Here is a 21,152-nt window from a genome sequence, read left to right as displayed (position 1 = left end):
TTTGGATATGACTAGTATAGACCGTGATGTATTTTTATTTTGCGTTTGATTTATAACATACAAGTTTAATTGCATAAACTATTTTACAGCAGGGACAAACTATTTTTAATCAGGCGAGTTCCCCAGACGTTATTCCTCAAACTGAAAGAAAGGACCCTGCCAAACCCAGCAGGAAATCATTTATTTGCGTTTTCATGTTGTATATTGGAAACGATTAAGTAAATATAAAATATAAAATGCCCTTGTTTGAAGGGTTGGGGAGTGGAGGGGAAAAAACTGCAGTCGTCATTGATTTAGGAGCAGCCTACACAAAGTAAGTATTTAACTAGCTAGATATGTCGTTAGCTAGCAGAGCTAACGTTTACATGCTAACAACATTGGCCACTACCAGTCACACATGTTAAGTACTGAACATCAGAGATGTAAGCAAATATAAACCGACTATCCAATGTTTAAAGCACGTCATAGTTGGTCACTATGTGTTAAATATGTGTTTTTCTGAAAAAGGGCTAGCGATATTAACGAAAGCTAGCTGGCTAATGTTAGCTAGCTAGCGATGTATGGAACAGCAGCAGTCTAGTGCCTGGGCTGGGGAAGATCATATGAGAATCGGACACACTAAGGCCCTTTACTCATTACATATACATTCATTGGCATTGAGCACTCTCTGACAAGTGTCAATGATTTCACTCATCACAAACTAAATGGTTTTGTATGATGATGCAGGTGTGGCTTTGCTGGAGAAACGGGGCCCAGGTTCATCATTCCTAGTGAGATACAGAAGCCGGGACAACAGCAGGTTAGTGAGCGAATTAATGAATGACAAGTGCTCTTTAACTTATGGACAGGCATTATTGAAATCGACTATCTCTTCTCTGTGTGTGTGTGTGTGTGTGTGTGTGTGTGTGTGTGTGTGTGTGTGTGTGTGTGTGTGTGTGTGTGTGTGTGTGTGTGTGTGTGTGTGTGTGTGTGTGTGTGTGTGTGTGTGAGAGAGAGAGATAAATAATGGCTAGTGCTCTTTAAAGTGGAACTGACAGCGTTATAACTACTTTTCAGATATGAAACAAAACAGACAATCATAATATCAGTAAAATATATCAAATTCCCAGATTATGCTACAAAACCAACTTTATAAAAGTTTTTTCCATGACGAACACTAAGGCATTGTTGGCAGAATAGATTAGATGGATGCAGTTCAGTGCATGATTAATATAATTCACCAATACATTACTTGGTGGTCCAAAGGTTATCAGGTTGTAAATCCCAGCTGGCCTTGTACATTGTTTGCTGCCTCCACCCGGGGTGCACTGATTCTGTTTCAATTACTCAATATTTTTGACAAAAATGGGCGAATGTAACTAAGATTGGGAATGTCAATATAATCAAACTAGCAATGGCAATGATCAGTATAATGGCAAAGTCAGTCATAATGTGCTAATAGGCTAGGGTATCTATTTATGTAGCAAGATAAAAACATTGAGCATACCGTTAGCTAGCTAGCTTGCTGCTAGGAGGATATCATGTCATTGGAGGGGTGGGTGAGTGACTTCTCACAATCATTGTTTTTCGGTGGCTATACACAGCTAGAGATGCAGGTGTCATTTTGTTAGTTAGCAAGAACCTGAACCACTGTATTATACAGTTATCATATCTCTTGCGTTCACAAATTCACTCTGGCTAGCTACTCCAATTTCAGAGCACTCTCACCTGTTTGCCAGAGCGCAGAATAACTGTTTAATTTACAAACATGCAACATCTGCTGAGTCACGAATGTCCTAGATTTAGTATTTTTTAGGGTCCCCATAGCTGATGCTTTTGCAACAGCTACTCTTCCTGGGGTCCACATGAAACATGACATAATACATAGTAGGGAACATTATTAGTCAAGGACTGAAATACATTTTATAATGTCACACACAGCCTACATATCAGTACATACACACAATATCTAGGTCTAATGCATAGTACAGTGCAAATTACAATACAATATATATATAAAATGGATGTGTCTCTTCACAGTCCCCATTGTGCAGTAAGGTGCTATTTTATCTGTTTTTTTAAACTGGTTTTATTGCTAATATATATATTACATTTTTCCCCCACATTTTCATACAGTACATTTATATTTTCCAATGGGGCTATACATTTGGGTGAGTTTTTTTTCTCACCTGAGTAGCCTCATTTCACTGCCAAAAAGAAAATTAAACCATCTAGTGTTCAGCGAAATAACAACACAATGTCAAATACAGGTATCCTAGTCAAATAATTAACATCCAATCACCTCAACCGTTACTCTCTCGCGGTAATTCCACTAACGGTCCGTATGTAGCCAAAAGTAGCTGCTGCTCATTCCGTTTACTCGGAAATTGATAAATGTTTTTTTTTTTAAGTACTTACCAGCAGTACTGCACCTGTTGACGACACAAATTGTTCTGCTTCCACGAGCACATCCAATGCTAGCATCAGTAATTCTATATTTGTTGTTAGCCCAGCTAGCATGGGCACTGACAGTTGTGAATCTGATGCAGCCGAAGAGCTACTGCCCCCTTACCCGGGAAAGCAGCAAAATAAAAGACAGGGAAATTGGACCATCGAATATGATGAGAACTATATTGATTTGGGGTTCACTTATATTGGGAGTAGTGCCTTTCCTCAGCCACAGTGTGTTATATGTGCAAAAGTACTATCTCACAACTTGATGAAACCTTCACACTTGTGCAGACATTTAGAAAAAAACATGCCAATTTGGAAAATTGGCCACTGGATTTTTTGAGCAAGAATTAAGATGACTTTCGAGTACTAAGACATGTATAAAAGCAACCGATACCATTAATAAGAAGGGGCTAGAAGCGTCTTATATGGTGAGCTACCGAGTGGCTAGGACAGTCAGGTCTCATACTATTTACATTTACATTACATTTAAGTAATTTAGCAGACGCTCTTATCCAGAGCGACTTACAAATTGGTGCATTCACCTTATGACATCCAGTGGAACAGTCACTTTACAATAGTGCATCTAAATCTTAAAGGGGGGGGGGGGTGAGAAGGATTACTTATCCTATCCTAGGTATTTCTTAAAGAGGTGGGTTTTCAGGTGTCTCCGGAAGGTGGTGATTGACTCCGCTGTCCTGGCGTCGTGAGGGAGTTTGTTCCACTACTATTGTGGAGGACTTAAATATCCCTGCTGCTGCGGATATGGCTGGGGGAAAAGGCCCCAAAAACGAATGCCTTCATTAAACAACACTGTTTCATGACGCATCAGTGACATGGCAGGAGATTTTTTGAAACAATTACTGCTTTGCATACAAGCCAGTGAATTCTATGCATTACAGCTGGATGAGTCAACAGACGTAGCAGGCTATACACAGCTCCTGGTATATGTCTGTTACGTTTATGGGGGGTCAATTAAGGAAGATATCCGCTTCTGCAAACCACTGAAAGTCAGGACAACAGGAGAAGATATTTTAAAAGTACTGGACAGCTTTGTGACACCAGATGGACTTTGGTGGTAAAGATGTGTTGGTATCTGTACTGATGACGCAAAAGCCATGACAGGGAGACATAGTGGAGTGGTAACGTGCATGCAAGCAGTTGCTCCCGACACCACTTGGGTACACTGCAGCATCCACCGAGAAGCTCTTTCTGCCATGGGAATGCCTGACAGCTTGAAAGACGTTTTGGTCACTACAGTGAAAATGGTTAACTTTGTTAAAGCAAGGCCTCTGAACTTGTGTATTTTCTGCACTATGCAATGATGTGGACAGCGACCATGTAACCCTTTTACCACATACAGAAGTACACTGGTTATCAAGGGGCAAAGTATTGACACATTTCTTTTTTTTAATTGAGAGACGAGCTTAAAGTTATCTTTACTGACCATAATTTTCACTTGTCTAACCGCTTGCATGATGACGAGTTTCTCACACGACTGGCCTATCTGGGTGATGTTTTTTCTCGCCTGAATGATCTGAATCTAGGATTACAGGGACTCTCCACAACTATATTCAATGTGTGGGACAAAATTGAGGCCATGATTGAGAAGTTGGAGCTCTTCTGTATGCATTAAGAAGGACAACACACAGGTCTTTCCATCATTGTATATTTTTTTGTGTGCAAATGAAGTCAAGCTTACAGACAATGTCAAATGTGATATAGCGAAGCACCTGAGTGAGTTGGGTGCCCAATTACTATTTTTTTATTTCACCTTTATTTATCAGGTAGGCTAGTTGAGAACAAGTTCTCATTTGCAATTGCGACCTGGCCAAGATAAAGCATAGCAATTCGACACATACAGCAACACAGAGTTACACATGGAATAAACAAATACATAATACATACATAATACAGTAGAAAAAAAATAAAACAAAAAGTCTATATACAGTGAGTGCAAATGAGGTAAGATAAGGGAGCTAAGGCAATGAATAGGCCATGGTGGCAAAGTAATTACAATATAGCAATTAAACATTGGAATGGTAGATGTGCAGAAGATGCAAGTGCAATACTGGGGTGCAAAGGAGCAAGATAAATAAATACTGTATGGGGATGAGGTAGATAGATGGGCTGTTTTCAGATGGGGCTATGTACAGGTGCAGTGATCTGTGAGCTGCTCTGACAGCTCGTGCTTAAAGCTAGTGAGGGAGATATGAGTCTCCAGCTTCAGTGATTTTTCCAGTTCATTCCAGTCAATGGCAGCAGAGAACTGGAGGAAAGTCTGCTAAAGGAGGAATTGGCTTTGGGGGTGACCAGTGAGATATACCTGCTGGAGCACGTGCTACGAGTGGGTGCTGCTATGGTGACCAGTGAGCTGAGATAAGGCGGGGCTTTACCTAGAAGAGACTTGTAGATAACCTGGAGCCAGTGGATTTGGCGACGAGTATGACGCGAGGGCCAACCAACGAGAGCGTACAGGTTGCAGTGGTGGGTACTGTATGGGGCTTTGGTGACAAAATGGATGGCACTGCATCCAATTTGTTGAGTAGAGTGTTGGAGGCTATTTTATAGATGACATTGCCGAGTTCGAGGCTCTGTAGGATGGTCAGTTTTATGAGGGTATGTTTGGTAGCATGAGTGAAGGATGCTTTGTTGCGATATAGGAAGCCGATTCTAGAACAGAATAGTGATGCTGGACGGGCGGGCAGGTGTGGACAGTGATCGATTGAATAGCATGAATTTAGTTTTACTTGCATTTAAGAGCAGTTGGAGGCCACGGAAGGAGAGTTGTATGGCATTGAAGCTTGTCTAGAGGTTAGTTAACACAGTGTCCAAAGAGGGGCCAGAAGTATACAGAATGGTGTCGTCTGCATAGAGGTGGATCAGAGAATCACCAGCAGCAAGAGCGACATCATTGATGTATACAGAGAAGCGAGTCGGCCTGAGAATTTAACCCTGTGGCATCCCCATAGACTGCCAGAGGTCCGGACAACAGGCCCTCCGATTTGACACACTGAACTCTATCAGAGAAGTAGTTGGTAAACCACGCAAGGCAATCATTTGAGAAACCAAGGCTGTCGTGTCTGCCAATAAGAATGTGGTGATTGACGAAAGCCTTGACCAGGTTGATGAATATGGCTGCACAGTAGTGTCTCTTATCGATGGCGGTTAAGATATCGTTTAGGACCTTGAGCATGGCTGAGGTGCACCCATGACCAGCTCTGAAACCAGATTGCATAGCGGAGAAGGTACGGTGGGATTCAAAATGGTCGGTAATCTGTTTGTTGACTTGGCTTTCGAAGACCTTAGAAAGACAGGGTAGGATAGATATAGGTCTGCAGCAGTTTGGGTCTAGAGTGTCCCCCCTTTGAAGAGGGGGATGGCCGCTGCAGCTTTCCAATCTTTGGGAATCTCAGACGATACGAAAGAGAGGTTGAACAGGCTAGTAATAGGGGTTGCAACAATTTCGGCAGATAATTTTAGAAAGAGAGGATCCAAATTGTCTAGCCCGGCTGATTTGTAGGGGTCCAGATTTTGCATCTCTTTCAGAACATCAGTTGACCGGGATAGGGGTAGGGGTAGCAAGGTGGCCAGCCAGGTAGAGAAATGGCCAGCCGTAGAGAAATGCTTATTGAAATTCTCAATTATAGTGGATTTATCAGTGGTAACAGTGTTTCCTAGCCTCCGAGCAGTGGGCAGCTGGGAGTAGGTGCTCTTATTCTCCCTGGACTTTACAGTGTCCCAGAACCTTTTTGAGTTTGAAAAAGCTAGCCTTACTTTTCCTAACTGCCTGTGTATATTTGTTCCTAACTTCCCTGAAAAGTTGCATATCATGGGGGCTATTCGATGCTAATGCAGAACGCCACAGGATGTTTTTGTGCTGTTCCAGGGCAGACAGGTCTGGAGGGAACTAAGGACTATATCTATTCCAAGTTTTAAAAAATTTGGAATGGGGCATGCTTATTTAAGATGGTGATGAAGGCACTTTTAAAGAATAACCAGGCATCCTCTACTGACGAGATGAGGTCAATGTCATTCCAGGATACCCCAGCCAGGTCGATTTAGAAAGGCCTGCTCGCAGAAGTGTTTTAGGGAGCGTTTGACAGTGATGAGGGGTGGTCGTTTGATCGCAGACCTATTACGGATGCAGGCAATGAGGCAGTGATCGCTGAGATCTTGATTGAAAACAGCAGAGGTATATTTGGAGGGCGTGTTAGTTAGGATGATCTCTATGTGGGTGCCTGTGTTCACGGATTTGGGGTTGTACCTGGTAGGTTCATTGATCATTTGTGTAAGATTGAGGGCATCAAGCTTTGATTGTAGGATGTCCGGGGTGTTAAGCATGTCCCAGTTTAGGTCACCTAGTAGCACGAGCACAGAAGACAGATGGGGGGACAATCAATTCACATATGGTGTCGAGGCACAGCTGGGTGCAGAGGCTTGTCCATAGCAAGTGGCAATGGTGAGAGACTTGCTTATGGAAAGGTGAATTTTTAGAAGTAGAAGCTCAAATAGTTTGGATACAGACCTGGATAGTAAGACAGAACTCTGCAGGCTGTCTTTTCAGTAGATCGCAACACCGCCCCCTTTGGCAGCTCTATCTTGGCGGAAAATGTTATAATTAGGGATGGAAATTTCAGGGTTTTTGGTGGTTTTCCTATGCCAGGATTCAGACACGGCTAAGATATCCGGGTTGGCAGAGTGTGCTAAAGCAGTGAGTAAAACAAACTTGGGGAGTAGGCTTCTAATATTAACATGCATGAAACCAAGGCTTTTGCCGTTACAGAAGTCAACAAATGAGAGCACCTGGGGAGTGGGAGTGGAGCTAGGCACTGCAGGACCTGGATCAACCTCTACATCACCAGAGGAGAAGTAGGATAAGGGTACGGCTAAAGGCTATACGAACTGACCGTCTAGCACATTCGGAACAGAGAGTAAAAGGAGCAGGTGTCTGGGCACGATAGCATAGATTCAAGGCATAGTGTACAGACAAAGGTACGGTAGGATGTGAGTACATTGGAGGTGAACCTAGGCATTGAGTAATGATGAGAGAGATATAGTCTCTAGAGACGTTTAAACCAGGTGATGTCATTGCATATGTAGGAGGAGGAACAACATGGTTGGTTAAGGCATATTGAGCAGGGTTAGAGGCTCTACAGTGAAATAAGACAGTAATCACTAACCAGGACAGTAATGGATGATGCATATTGATATTAGAGAGAGGCATGCGTAGCCAAGTGATCATATGGGTCCAGTGACTGGTTGGGCTGGCTGGGGACACGGTGATTCAGACAGTTAGCAAGCCGGGGCTAACATGCTATCAGTTAGTAGTCCGGGACTAACAAGCTAGCAGTTGCCAGACCGGGGCTAGCAAGCTAGCAGTTAGCAGACCAGGGCTAGCAAGCTAGCAGAATGGCCTTTGGGGGACGTTGCGATGGAGTTAAGTCTGTTTTTGCCTCTTCTTGCGGTGACGTTGATAGACCAGTCGTGGATTAGTAGGGTTCCAAGTTGATCTAGGTAGCTAGCTGGCCGTTGATAGCAGAATGGGCCTTCAGTGGACGTCGCGCCTGAGAGGCCTGTTGGAATCCTCGGGCAGATTATGTCGGTATTCCAGTCTTAGAGGATCGGCGGGGTTCCATGCCCCGTACCGGCAGTAGAAGGGGTCTGGATATTGTAGACCAGGAGTTGGCTTCGGTGGTAGCCCAGGAGCCCTAGCCGGGCTAGCTTCAGGCTAATTGGTGCTTGCTCCGGGAAGGAAACGCTAGCCAGGAGTAGTCACCCGGGATTGAGGTTAGCTAGTTGCAAAGATCCAGATCAAAATGTTCAGAGTTTGAAGTAGGAATCCAGGGATATGGAAAGAAAAAATAGGTCCGTTATGCTCTGGTTTGAGTCACGTTGTATGAACTGGCGAGAGCTTTCTGAGCTAAAGGTTAGCTGATGACCGCTAGCAGTGGTTTGCTGACTGATAGCTGGTAGCTAGTTAGCTGGCTAGCTTCAGTTGAGGGATTCCAGATCCGAAGTAAATAGAAATACTTCAGAAAAAAAACAGATCCATGCCACATTGGGTGAGGCGGGTTGCAGGAGAGTATTTAGAAGTTGAGGTTTAGGAAAATATTTTTAAAAGATATGCGAAGAAAAAGATATACACAAGGGACACGACAGGACAAAGACAAAGACGTCTGACTGCTACGCCATCTTGGAATGAGCCAGGTACTTTCCCGAAACGGATGACACAAGCAACTGGATTCGTTATCCCTATCATGCCCTGCCTCCAGTCCACTTATTGATATCTGAATAAGAGAGCCTCATCAAAATTGCAACAAGTGGTTCTGTGAAAATTGAATTTAATCAGAAGCCACTGCCAGATTTCTGGATTACACCCAGTAGTTTAGTCTCCTCAACTTGCTCAATAGCCACATTTTTCAATAATAGATCTAAACAAGGTTTAGCGTTGAGCGAGTGATTTGTCACTAAAATTATGCTTTTAGTTCAAATATTTAGCACCAGCCTATTGCTAGTTACCCATTCTAAAACTGACTGAAGCTCTATGTTAATTATCTCAGTTATTCATTTTACTTTTGCAGCCAATGCGTATACTGTTGAGTCGTCAGCGTACATAGACATAGAGGCTTTATTCAAGGTCAGTGGAAGGTCATTTGTAAAAACAGAAAACAATAATGGTCCTAGCCGGCTGCCCTGCGGTACACCACATTCAACTGAATTTGCATGAGAGAGGCTTCTGTTCATGAAAACCCCTCTGTATTCTATTAGATATGTAACTCTCAATCCATAATAAGGTAGAGGATCCAAATCCATAACAGCAACAAACAAAAAAAGTCAGCAATCGGTTATTATCAATGACATCAAAAGCTGCACTGTAGTCTAACAAAACAGCTCCCACAACATTCTTACTATCAATTTCTTTCAGGAAATCAGTAATTTGTGTCAGTTCCATTAACCATTAAAGGGTGCTCTGCTATTCAAGGGCACACACTTCTTTTAGGCTTAAATTGAAGATGTGGCAAACAGGAGTCCCAATGTATTCCGCTACCAACCTCAGCAATTTACCATCCAGGTTGTCGGTACCAGGTGGTTTGTCCTTATTTATATATAGCAACAATTTTTCACCTCTTCCACACCCACATTGTGGAACTCCAAACTGCAGTGCTTGTCTTTCATTATTTGGTCCATTATGCATGAAATGAAGGCTCAGCATTTGTTGTTTGAATGTCATACCTAAGTCCACTAATATTGTCAACAAAAACGTTATTAAAGTGATTAAAGGGTTCTGTTATGAACAAGCCATCTGCTTGTGCTTCAACACCTGCATTGCTTGCTGTTTGGGGTTTTAGGCTGAGTTTCTGTACAGCACTTTGAGATATCAGCTGATGTACGAAGGGCTATATAAATACATTTGATTTGATCTGCTTCAATGCAGGATGCAGTTGTTTGCTTTTTTTGCCTAGAATTTCATTTACCGTACTCCAGAGCTTCTTCTTATCATACTTTATATCATTTATCTGTGTTCCATAGTATAGTTTCTTCTTTTTGTTTAATTTAGTTACGTGATATCTCAATTTACTGTATGTTTTCAAGTCTGCAGTGTTGTCAGACTTATCTGCTATTCCCTTTGCCTCATCCCTCTCAGCCATACAGTTTTTCAATTCATCATCTATCCATGGGGATTTGGCAGTTCTAACAGTCGGTTTGTTGATGGGAGCCTATCAGTAACCAGAAGAAGCAGTTTCATACATTTTTCAAGTGCAGTGTCCAGATGTTCCTCATTACACAAATCAGACCAACAAATCTTCCACATAGGAATCATTGAAAATCCTCTTGTAGGATTGTTTATACACAATTTTAGGTCTCAAATTTGGAACTTTGTTTTTTGTAGATATGGCTATTATATTATGATCACTACATCCAATGGGTGTGGATACAACTTTAGAGCAGATTTCTGCAACATTAGTAAAGACCTGATCAATGCACATGGATGATTTAGGTAGGTTGACTGACTTGAACCAGATTGCAGTCTGGTTAGCGATTGGAGATTATTTTTGAGTGGACAGTTTGATGACAACCAGTCAATATTTAGGACACCCAGAAAATATACCTCTCTTATGATATCACAAACATGATCCAACATTTCACACACCAAGTCCAAATACTGACTTGTAGCACATGGTGGTCTATAGCAACTTCCTACGAGAATAGGCTTTAGGTGAGGCACATGAACCTGTTGCCATATTGTTTCCACATCATCTGACATGAGATCCTCTCTCAGCCTAACATGAAAACACTCTCATCAGCTCTGCTAGGGCGAGTAAAATGGTCAGTGTGGCGTTCTCTCGTTTGTGTCTGGAAGTAGCTAGCTAGCCAACTTTAGCCAATTAACTTGTGTGCTTGGTTGGGACAAGGCAGCTGCAGAAGGATGAGTAGGCTGCAATTCCCCATCGTTTATCAGTGCAATTTTCACGGCCAACTAGCAGTAAAAGTTGAGAGGGTTTATTTAATGTGCCATCGTTAGATTTTAGCTCATCTTGCTCTGGCTAGCATTAGTTGTTGGTGTGCATAACTGAGGGAGAGAGAGCCTACCTTTTTTCATGGTTGTTTGATCAATAGGACTGTAAAGTTCCAAATGTACTAGAACTCCTGTGGTATTTACATACTTGCAGAGAACCATTCGGGTGCATTGTGGCTTTTGGCGAATGCATTCTACTGATCTGAAGTCGCGCTGTTAGAACTGCCTGTAAACATTCAGTTCAAAGTGAATGATGGCAGGCTTGTGTGGGTCCTGTGTAGCTCAGTTGGTAGAGCATGGCGCTTGTAACGCCAGGGTAGTGGGTTCGATCCCCGGGACCACCCATACGTAGAATGTATGCACACATGACTGTAAGTCGCTTTGGATAAAAGCGTCTGCTAAATGGCATATATTAAATTACTTTTGCGTAAAGGCCTACTGTAGCTTTGATTGCCTATGGTGCACCAGTCTGCGTAGAGTCTGGTCCTGGATGAGACGGATGTTTAATTTAGTGCAGGGTCTATTAATTGTCCAAACGCATGGCTGATTTCACAAATACCTTATACATCATTCCCAAACATTCCCAAAACGAGCATATCTAAGCGGTTGCTTGTCAAAATCTTTTATTTTTTAATATTTTTTTTAAAGGTGTCATGCTGCCTTGAATGACAGATTTTAATAAGATTTAATGTTGCTAAAATGCTGTTAGTTCCATTTTAACTTTGGACAGGCAGTATGGTCCAGAATATGTGAGCGGAGCAGAGCGATACCAATTTGATTGGAGCGCGGCGCAAGATTCCCAAAAGCTGAGCGTCGGCCTTCTCACCTGCTCCAATTTTTCCCAGTAGCGCTCACTTCACTAGCTCATGCCATGCCCAGCCCAGCATGCATTTCTAGTCTACTTCTGTGCTGCTGTAGATAACTGTCATGATAGCAAATTATTAATAAACAAAAAATCTGATCTCTTAAACGTTTGGTTCATTTTTGTTCTGTTATCTGTATACAATAGGCCATCATTGATTTTGATCCCAATAATATTCCCACGTTCAAGAAGCTCTCCGTTTTGATTGGATTATTTTGCCTAAAAACCTTTAGGCCTGCCTATAGACAAATAAAAATAAGTCTGCATCTCTACCTGGCAAGAGTGGCCAAAGGGGTGTTTAGCATTCCCAGTGGCTTTGCCAGTGTAGAGAGGATATTCTCCGCTGCTGGCCTGCTCTCCAAGCACCATTGCATGAACCTGAAGCCACAGACTGGACAAATTCTATCACGTCTGCTCGCGCTCCCCCTTTCTTGCGCTTAAGGTCGCCAGGCTGCTAATCATTACGCACACCTCCTGTCACCATCGTTACGCGCATCAGTGCTGCCTGTGGGTAAAACAACCCATGGTTACCTTGATTACCCCATTGGCTCATAGCAAAAACTTGACATTTTTCAAGCAACATTTTCTTATTTTCTGCTTGTTTAAGTCCATTACAAAACTACATTAAAGAAAAGTACAACATGTCTAAAGATTTCTTGGTGGCAGGCAATGTTGAAAAGTATTCTCATTACTTAGAAAAACCTAATATTGTAGGGCTTCCCTCATGCCACTTTTCATGTAGATTAGCCACTTGAATGTTAGCTAGCTACCAATCAGAACATCATTAAGATAGCCAAGACCAACACCCAAACAAACCGACTATAATGCTACAAGTAGTGGGTGGAGTTAGACCTTACTACACAAGTTGAATGTCTTACCTGTGATTAAATGTTTGCACACACATAGCTGTGTGTAGCCTGCTTGGACACCGGGTCCCCATAATTTTGCACTCTTACACACTGAATAGCCTGAAGCCACAGGGCGCTTCTCGCAGGCTCCATTTCCCTACATGGGAGCATTGTGAACCGTAGGTTGGGATTTTTGACCAGGTTACATATACAGTGACTTTGGAAAGTATTCAGACCACTTTACTTTTTCCACATTTTGTTACGTTACAGCCTTATTCTAAAATGTATTAAATTGTTTATTTTCCTCAATCAATCATCCATAATGACAAAGCAAAACGTTTTTAGAAATGATTGCTAATTTGGTTCAAGTCTGGGCTCTGGCTGGGCCACTCAAGGACATTCGGAGACTTGTCCCGAAGCCACTCCTGTGTTGTCTCGGCTGTGTGCTTAGGATCGTTGTCCTGTTGGAACCGTCGCCTCCAGTCTGAATCTTGTTTCTCATGGTCAGTCTTTAGGTTCCTTTTGGCAAACTCCAAGCAGGCTGTCATGTGCCTTTTACTGACTAGTGGCTTCCGTCTGGCGACTCAACCATAAAGTCCTGATTGGTGGAGTGCTGCAGAGATGGTTGTCCTTCAGGAAGGTTCTCCCATCTCCACAGAGGAACTCTAGAACGCTGTCAGGGTTCTTGGTCACCTCCCTAAGGCCCTTCTCACCCGATTGCTCAGTTTGGCTCTAGGAAGAGTCTTAGTGGTTCCTATCTTCTTTCATATAAGAATGATGGAGGCCACTGTGTTCTTGAGGACCTTCAATGCTGCAGACATTTTTTGGTACCCTTCCCCAGGTCTGTGCCTCAACACAATCCTGTCTCGAAGCTCTACGGACAATTCCTTCAACCTTATGGCTTGGTTTCTGCTCTGACATGCACTGTCAACTGTGGGACCTAATATAGACAGGTGTGTGTGCCTTTTCAAATCATGTCCGATCAATTTAATTTACCACAGGTGGACACCATGTTGTAGAAACATCTCAAGGATAATCAATGGAAACAGGATGCACCTGAGCTCAATTTCGAGTCTCATAGCAAAGGGTGTGAATACTTATGTAAATAAGGTATTTCATTTTTTTTATACATTTGCAAACATTTCTAAAAACCTGTTCTTCGATTTGTCATTATGGTGTATTGTGGGTAGATTGATGAATTCATTTGATTTGATCCATTTTATAATAAGGCTGAAACGTAACCAAATGAGGGAAAAGTCTGACTGCTTTCCGAAGGCACTGAACAACACAGCAGCTTTTCGGCATGTTTTGTTATTTCTGTATAATAAAATCATTTACAAAGTTGGCTCTTTTACAATGGGGGTCAATGGGAAAGAATAATATTTTTTCCCCAATTTGTGGTTGAGGGGAATTCCTTCATATGACATGAATACCGACTCAAAGTATAGAAATGGACAGCCTCATCTATAACCATTTCTGTCGGCGTGTCTTTTCTCACAGTCTATCAAAGTGGTTCAGTACAACATCAACACAGAGGAACTCTACTCCAACCTCAAGGAGTTCATCCACACGCTCTACTTCAGGTAAGGAGCTTTTGACAAAGCTAGTAGTGTGTGTAATGACTGACACATCAGTGGCAATAACATTAAAGCAACCATGGGAGTCAGCCATTTTGGAGATGCACCCCAGGCCATAATAAAATTAATGATTGAATGTCTGTCTACTACCTTTCTGTCCTGCCCAGGCATCTGCTGGTGAACCCCCGTGACAGGAGAGTGCTGATCATCGAGTCCATCCTCTGTCCCTCCCACTTCAGAGAAACCCTCACCAAAGTCTTCTTCAAACAGTTTGAGGTACTGAGACCAATGATCTATGTCTGTGGGTGCATTTACACATGCAGCCCAATTCTGATCTCTTTTTTTTCACTCATTGTTATTCTGACCAATTAGATCAGCTCTGAAAAAGATCTGATGTGAAAAGATCTAATGTGATTGGTCAAAACCAATTATTGGAAAAAATATCAGAAATGGGCTGCCTTTGTAAACTCAGCCTATTATGTGTAGAACCACTTTACATGGTACAAAAATGCTATCCCCTTCTCCTAACCCAAACTAGATGGGTGTAAGCTAAATGGTGAATGCAATGCTCCCCTAAGCCAATAGGGAGGCTCGATGGAGCCATCTCCATAGTGCTCACACCTGACAGTAGTTGGAACACAAAGGGGCATGGATTTTATATTTTATGATCAGGCAATGGATGTTTAGGAGGATGCCTCTGTGTTTCCCAGGTGCCCTCAGTGCTGTTTGCTCCCAGTCACCTCATGTCCATCATGTCTCTGGGCATCAACTCAGGCCTGGTGATGGACTGTGGCTACACTGAGACACTGGTGCTGCCTGTGTATGAGTGCATCCCCATCCTGTCAGCCTGGGAAGCCCTGCCTTTGGGTGGCAAGGCCATTCATAAGTAAGTCGTGTGCATGTGTTTGAGATGGTGTAATTATGTAAAGATTTTGCCGTGTGTGCTACTTTGCTTGTGTCACGTACTGAACTTCAGGGAAACAACCTTTTGTTCACCTCTTTAGAGCTGTGTGTTTCAAGCCCCAGTTTCTTGACTACTGACAGAATCAAGTGTATCAATGTGTGTGCTTTCAGGGGTACTTGCCCCCTTTGTTCTAAGTGGCTGTGTGTGTTCTAACCCTCAGGGAGTTGGATGGGCTCCTGGTGGAACAGTGTACAGTAGACTCAGACTCCAGTACTGGACAGAGTCTCCCTACAGTCATTGGTAAGACCCACGACATCAGAAACCTACTTGTCAAAAACATAAACAACTTACCATACAACTCACGCAGTGCTTTGTCATTGTATAAACTGTCTCAGCCGTCCCATGGATCCTCTTGTCTTCTTGCTGTGGCTATATCATGCTTTGTGAATAGCTGTTGTTGGCAATCTTGTGAATTTATTTTCCTAATTAGCTTCATAATGATGCTGGTGTTCTATTGTTATATGTAGAGGAAGGAAGGAATGTATAAATGCTCTCTCTGGGTGAATCAATCATGCAACATTTTGTATTCAGAAGTCGTTGCTATAGCCTGATGTGAAAGAAGGGAAGGACCTGCTCTGTCTTTTTTATATATATATATATATATATATATATATATATATATATATATATACACACACACACATGGCCTATTTTAGTTATTTTTCTCCTTGTGTACTGTATCCTGGAAGTACTGTTCTTTTCTGATCCGAGAGTGAATTCCTATGTAGAGCAGCAGTAGCTCACTAGCTAGCTGATGCAGGGCAAGGCAGGCCTGATGGGCATAAATCATTTAAACAGGCATATTCTAGACCATCTCTCTCTCAGCACTACTGAACCACACCACTACAGTACCACGGCACAACTGAATGCACTATTAAAGTCAAATGACTGATGTAGCCTATGTAATTAATGGCATGAGACTGTTGTGAAAGCAAACACTAAACTGTAGCAAACGTATCCAAGGGAAGCAAAAAAAAGTATGTATTAAAATTGGGACAAGTAAACTGCTCTAAACTTATCAAGACTTGATATAATCTACTTTCTTCACTTTCTCCATACTTCCTCAACCAATGAGTGCACCTCTGGTGTCCTCTCCTTGTCTCGGACACACACCATTTGACTACAATGAGACACAATCATTTATTACAGTAATAGAACCATTGGCGTGAAAGGAAGGGCTCTATGCGAGGGAGGATAAGTGGGTCATTGGTAAATAGATCTCACTTTTCATCCTGTATTTTGTTCCTAGGCTCCATCCCAGAGGAAGTTGTGGAAGATATCAAGGGTATGTTCAAAAGAAACTGAAACCACTTGTTTTTATTGCCTTTATTACAGACAATGCTGGGATTCCAGTTTAGCAGCTAAAGTAAATGGATTTGGCTACAAAAGGCAGCTAAAGCTCATCCATTTTTAAAAAGATATCTTCGCCCCATTCATATATGTTGGCGGTAGCACACTCTCATAGACCCTCTTGTTTGTGTTGTTTCTTGTCCAGTCAGGACCTGTTTTGTCAGTGACCTAAAGAGAGGCCTGAAGATCCAGGAGGCCAAGTTTAACCTAGAGGGCACGGCTGAGGTCAGTGACCTTTAACCCCCAACTGGGCAGTCAGTCATTTCTATATTTGCATTGTCTGGTATATTTAAGCAGTAGCTATTGCTGTGTTCTTCCAGTAAATGCCATTTATTAAAGTTAGTTTGGTGAGTGTTATAGTCCAGTGCATTTGAGACCCTTACATCCATGTTCTTCCACCTTATAGCGACCAACACCACCCCCTGATGTTGACTACCCATTGGATGGGGAGAAGATTCTGCATATCAAGGGAACAATCAGGTAGCTGTTTTTATATATATATATATATATCTTCTCAGCTGAAATGTGTTACAATTACAAAACACAGCCAAAGGATTGTGTTTACTGATGTAATCTGTGTCCATTTCATTCATGTCCAGAACATTTCAAACCTAGATATTTGGTTCTGTGTCTCCTCTTTAATATCTGGGTCACCTTCTTCTATTATTGAATCTGGGTTGTCTCTGCAAGGTTTTCATCATGTCTGTCTGTATGCTCTTCTCAGGGGCGGCTAATGAACCTACAATTGCTCCTTTGGGCCACAAAAACGTTTATCAAATTGAATTGAAATCAAGACTGTATTTTTGCCAACTTATTGCAGGGACTCTTGATTGATGTGTTGGTTCTGTATTGTAGGGACTCTGAGTGACGTGTGGGTTGTTGTGTTTTGAAGGGACTCTGTGATGGAGATGCTGTTTGAGCAGGACAATGAGGAGAAGAGTGTGGCCACTCTAGTGCTTGACACTCTGGTCAAGGTAACATTCGTTTTCATAATTGAAAAATACAATGTATTAATCTGGGGTTTCTTTCTGCTCAAACCGCAAGAGATGAGATGCTGCCAAAATGGGTACGGAATTCATGTTACTTCGTCAGTAATTACTGGACAATGTTTTGTTCGCAACGACCTTTCATCAGACATCTGCATCTTCTAATTAAAATCGTCAGCTATTTCATAATTCCTTTTTCCATTTTGTAATGACGAACGCATTTCACCAACACGTACGGGGAGAGACTTTAACCCTGTTACCATAGCAACAGTCCCAGCCTCCCGGGACTCTCCAGTTCACTGAGGTGAAATCGTCTCGGTTCCTTCTCAATTTGCCTGAAGACCCAATGTTGAATTGCATAGAATTCTACTTTGGGCAGAAACTAGCATTTGTATCAGGAAAGTTTCCTCTCACGACCTCTACAAGCCAGAATGCTGAATAAAATTATACTTTACTTGTTGTCTGTGTAGTTGGTCCTTTTGCAGGTAGGAATGTGAGACAAAATGTCCACAGAGTAGTAATATCAACCCGACCTTCAGTATGCTGGTCTGTATATCGTTTGTATTTCAGTTTTTATTTTCAATACTGATGCAATTCGCACGTGACAAACATGTGCACAATATGATTGAGCCTAACTGAACGGCAAACACTTCCAGCTGATTGCAACAACAAAAAAGTGCTTCGGTTGACTACATTCGACTATTGTGCATCATGTGCAATGCGTCAGCATAATGGATATACAAGTGAAAGAACCTACTGGTTCCGTAAACAATTCCCTGTGGATACCCCATCTCCACCTCCTACCGCCAAAATGACCAACAGCATGTACAGCTGGTAAAGTAAGTGTAAATATAATTTTATTCAACATTCTGCCTTGTAGATGCTATTGCATATTTTTGGCATATTTTTTTTCAGACTGATATCCATGGGAACAGTCTTGATGTTTAGGCAACTTCTCAACAAGTCGGATCAGACCAATGACAGACCATTCATCTTAATAGGCAGAGCAGCTTCCATGACTCTTCTTGCATGCTTTGTGCTTGTGCTACACTCTGTAAGCACAGTACCATAAGCACTCATTGGTATTTTGTGGACAAGTGTGACAGGCAGTGTAGTAAGCTTGTAAACAGTCCACTTCTCTACCGTGTAGAGTCAGTCAATGAGATTTCTCTCCTGAGAGACCAGCACTGTGGACGAATAGGTTTCTGTGGATGAACAGGTTGTCGCACCCAGTCCTTAAGGAGTTTTTTCTTGCCTCTGTTGCCTCTGCTTGGCACCGGTTGCTGTGAACCACTTAACAAGTACAACTGATTTAGTAAATGAAACAAATCTGAATGACTGATAGATTTCTTCTGATCACATTTGTTTGTTTTTTTGGCCTTATTAAATCCTTATTTCTGTCCCATAGACAGTCTTAAGCAGCTTGGGAGTTTAAGCCCAGTTTACTGTTAATCTTGTGAAAAGTACATTTGAGAAAATACGAAAGATTGTTACATACTGATGTGTTTCTATCTGATGAACCCCCTCAGTGTCCCATTGACACTCGTAAGGCGCTATCTGAAAACCTGGTCATTATCGGGGGCACGGCCATGCTGCCTGGCTTCCTGCACCGGCTCCTGGCTGAGATACGCCTCCTGGTGGACAAACCCAAGTATCGCGACGCCCTGGCCACCAAGAGCTTCAGGCTGCACAGTCCTCCAGCCAAACCCAACTGCACCGCATGGCTCGGAGGTGAGAGACAGAGTAGTCTGATAACCAACCTTGTCCTTGGACTCTGTATGGAACAGTTGGGGGTGGTAATGCAGGTAGGTATAAACCAGCTTTGAATAACCCTGTGTCTCCTGCTTTCCTCTCCCTGTGTAGGAGCGATCTTTGGAGCACTGCAAGACATCCTGGGTAGTCGTTCTGTGTCGCGCGACTATTACAACCAGACAGGCCGTATCCCCGACTGGTGCTGTCTCAGCTCCCCGCTGCCAGAATCAGTCTATGATGCAGGGAAAACCCCCCCACCACTCATGAAGAGAGCCTTCTCCACAGAGAAATAAACCACCAGACACTATTGTCTACCCCTGGTCTGCGTATGCAGTGCCACCCTAAACCAAAAATAGTGTACTATATATGGAAAGTGGTGCCATTTTAGTGGCACCACTAAAACTCACCCCAAACATAACTTGAACATATCAGACATTATCAAATCAAATCAAATCAAATTTATTTATATAGCCCTTCGTACATCAGCTGATATCTCAAAGTGCTGTACAGAAACCCAGCCTAAAACCCCAAACAGCAAACAATGCAGGTGTAAAAGCACGGTGGCTAGGAAAAACTCCCTAGAAAGGCCAAAACCTAGGAAGAAACCTAGAGAGGAACCGGGCTATGTGGGGTGGCCAGTCCTCTTCTGGCTGTGCCGGGTAGAGATTATAACAGAAAATGACCAAGATGTTCAAATGTTCATAAATGACCAGCATGGTCAAATAATAATAAGGCAGAACAGTTGAAACTGGAGCAGGAGCATGGCCACATTATGGGTGTGTCTCAATAGTCTGTTACGGTTTCCTCTACTCATGCCCTTCCCCTCATCTGTAAGGCGAGGGAGCCACTTTAGACTAGAGATGCACCCAGCATCTCAACCCCCAGATGGCTGTGGATTGTGGGGTTTTTAGTTCTATCAGTCTTTATGTGCTTGTTCTTTAAGACTCCTGCCACACTGTGTTCCAGATTCTGCTCACTCTATTGCTAACTAGATGTTTTTTCTAAGGATTGCACTGGTACAGTAGTCAGCATTTGCATTGAGAGTACTGTGCTGGGGTCAGGGAGAGCAAGTTCTGGGTCCAGATCTTTGTACACAAGGTGGTCTTGAACAGAGTTGTGGCCATGTGTTGACTATCCCCTTGAGGCAGAAGTGTGGATTTGACTCGGTTTTCCAGCTGAACTGAGGCTTGTCATGTTAACACTCTTGAGCTGTATATAGAAACTGTCAGTAAGAAAGTGTACTGCATTTCAACCAGATACATTGTAGTTCAACCAATTTAAATTGCAGTTCAGTTTTGATATTTGGCTGTCAAGTTTCTCTTTATGTAGTCCTTGTGAATGCTACCCCCAGGCATTCCTTTTCAGCTAATATGTAGTGTTTTATTTATTTTTTATTTGCCATGTGAAACATTAATATCAGTTTCAATCTCCCCAGAGCTCTTATCCTGTAATGCATCAACTCAACAGCGCTAAATAAACATTCCCGCTGTTGCATGTTGTCGTTCCTGTCTTGTCTGTTTGTTGTTCTGCCCCGTCTCTCATGAGGCTTATTTCTCACTCTCCAGAGCCTTTAAGTGATGTTTCACACAGATATTCCCACTACTAGAACGCATACTATAGAGTACACTGGCTGAATTATGTTCACTCCGTGAGACGGCAGTCAGGAGGATTGTTTGAATATGGTTTATGTGTATTTCCCAGCACTGTCACTTTCAAAGTAATGAACACCAGGCCAAAGAATCACCAGTTGTATCATGCTTATAAGAAATAACATGCTGAGCAGCACACACAGATCTCTGAAGTCATCTCTTTTCCAACAGTCACTGGCTGCTCTGGTATGGAGTGCCATGAGTCTAACACAT

The 21,152-nt window shown here is 42.5% G+C and overlaps 1 protein-coding gene across 1 annotated transcript; it reads left to right on the top strand.

Moving 5' to 3' along the window:
• The first annotated feature begins 133 nt into the window (after window positions 1-133).
• On the top strand, window positions 134-20,784 carry LOC123995297 (actin-related protein 10-like). Its single transcript, XM_046298811.1, has 13 exons — window positions 134-313; window positions 727-799; window positions 14,162-14,244; window positions 14,406-14,514; window positions 14,949-15,124; window positions 15,363-15,442; window positions 16,452-16,487; window positions 16,698-16,777; window positions 16,959-17,032; window positions 17,445-17,526; window positions 19,068-19,269; window positions 19,402-19,724; window positions 20,060-20,784. Exons 1-12 carry the CDS (start codon window positions 237-239, stop codon window positions 19,581-19,583), a joined length of 1,254 nt encoding a protein of 417 aa, XP_046154767.1. The 5' UTR covers window positions 134-236; the 3' UTR covers window positions 19,584-19,724; window positions 20,060-20,784.
• The last annotated feature ends 368 nt before the right edge of the window (window positions 20,785-21,152 follow it).

This window comes from Oncorhynchus gorbuscha, linkage group LG14 (assembly GCF_021184085.1).
Source record: "Oncorhynchus gorbuscha isolate QuinsamMale2020 ecotype Even-year linkage group LG14, OgorEven_v1.0, whole genome shotgun sequence".
NCBI classification, from domain to species: domain Eukaryota; kingdom Metazoa; phylum Chordata; class Actinopteri; order Salmoniformes; family Salmonidae; genus Oncorhynchus; species Oncorhynchus gorbuscha.
This window is presented reverse-complemented; position numbering and strand designations above follow the sequence as displayed.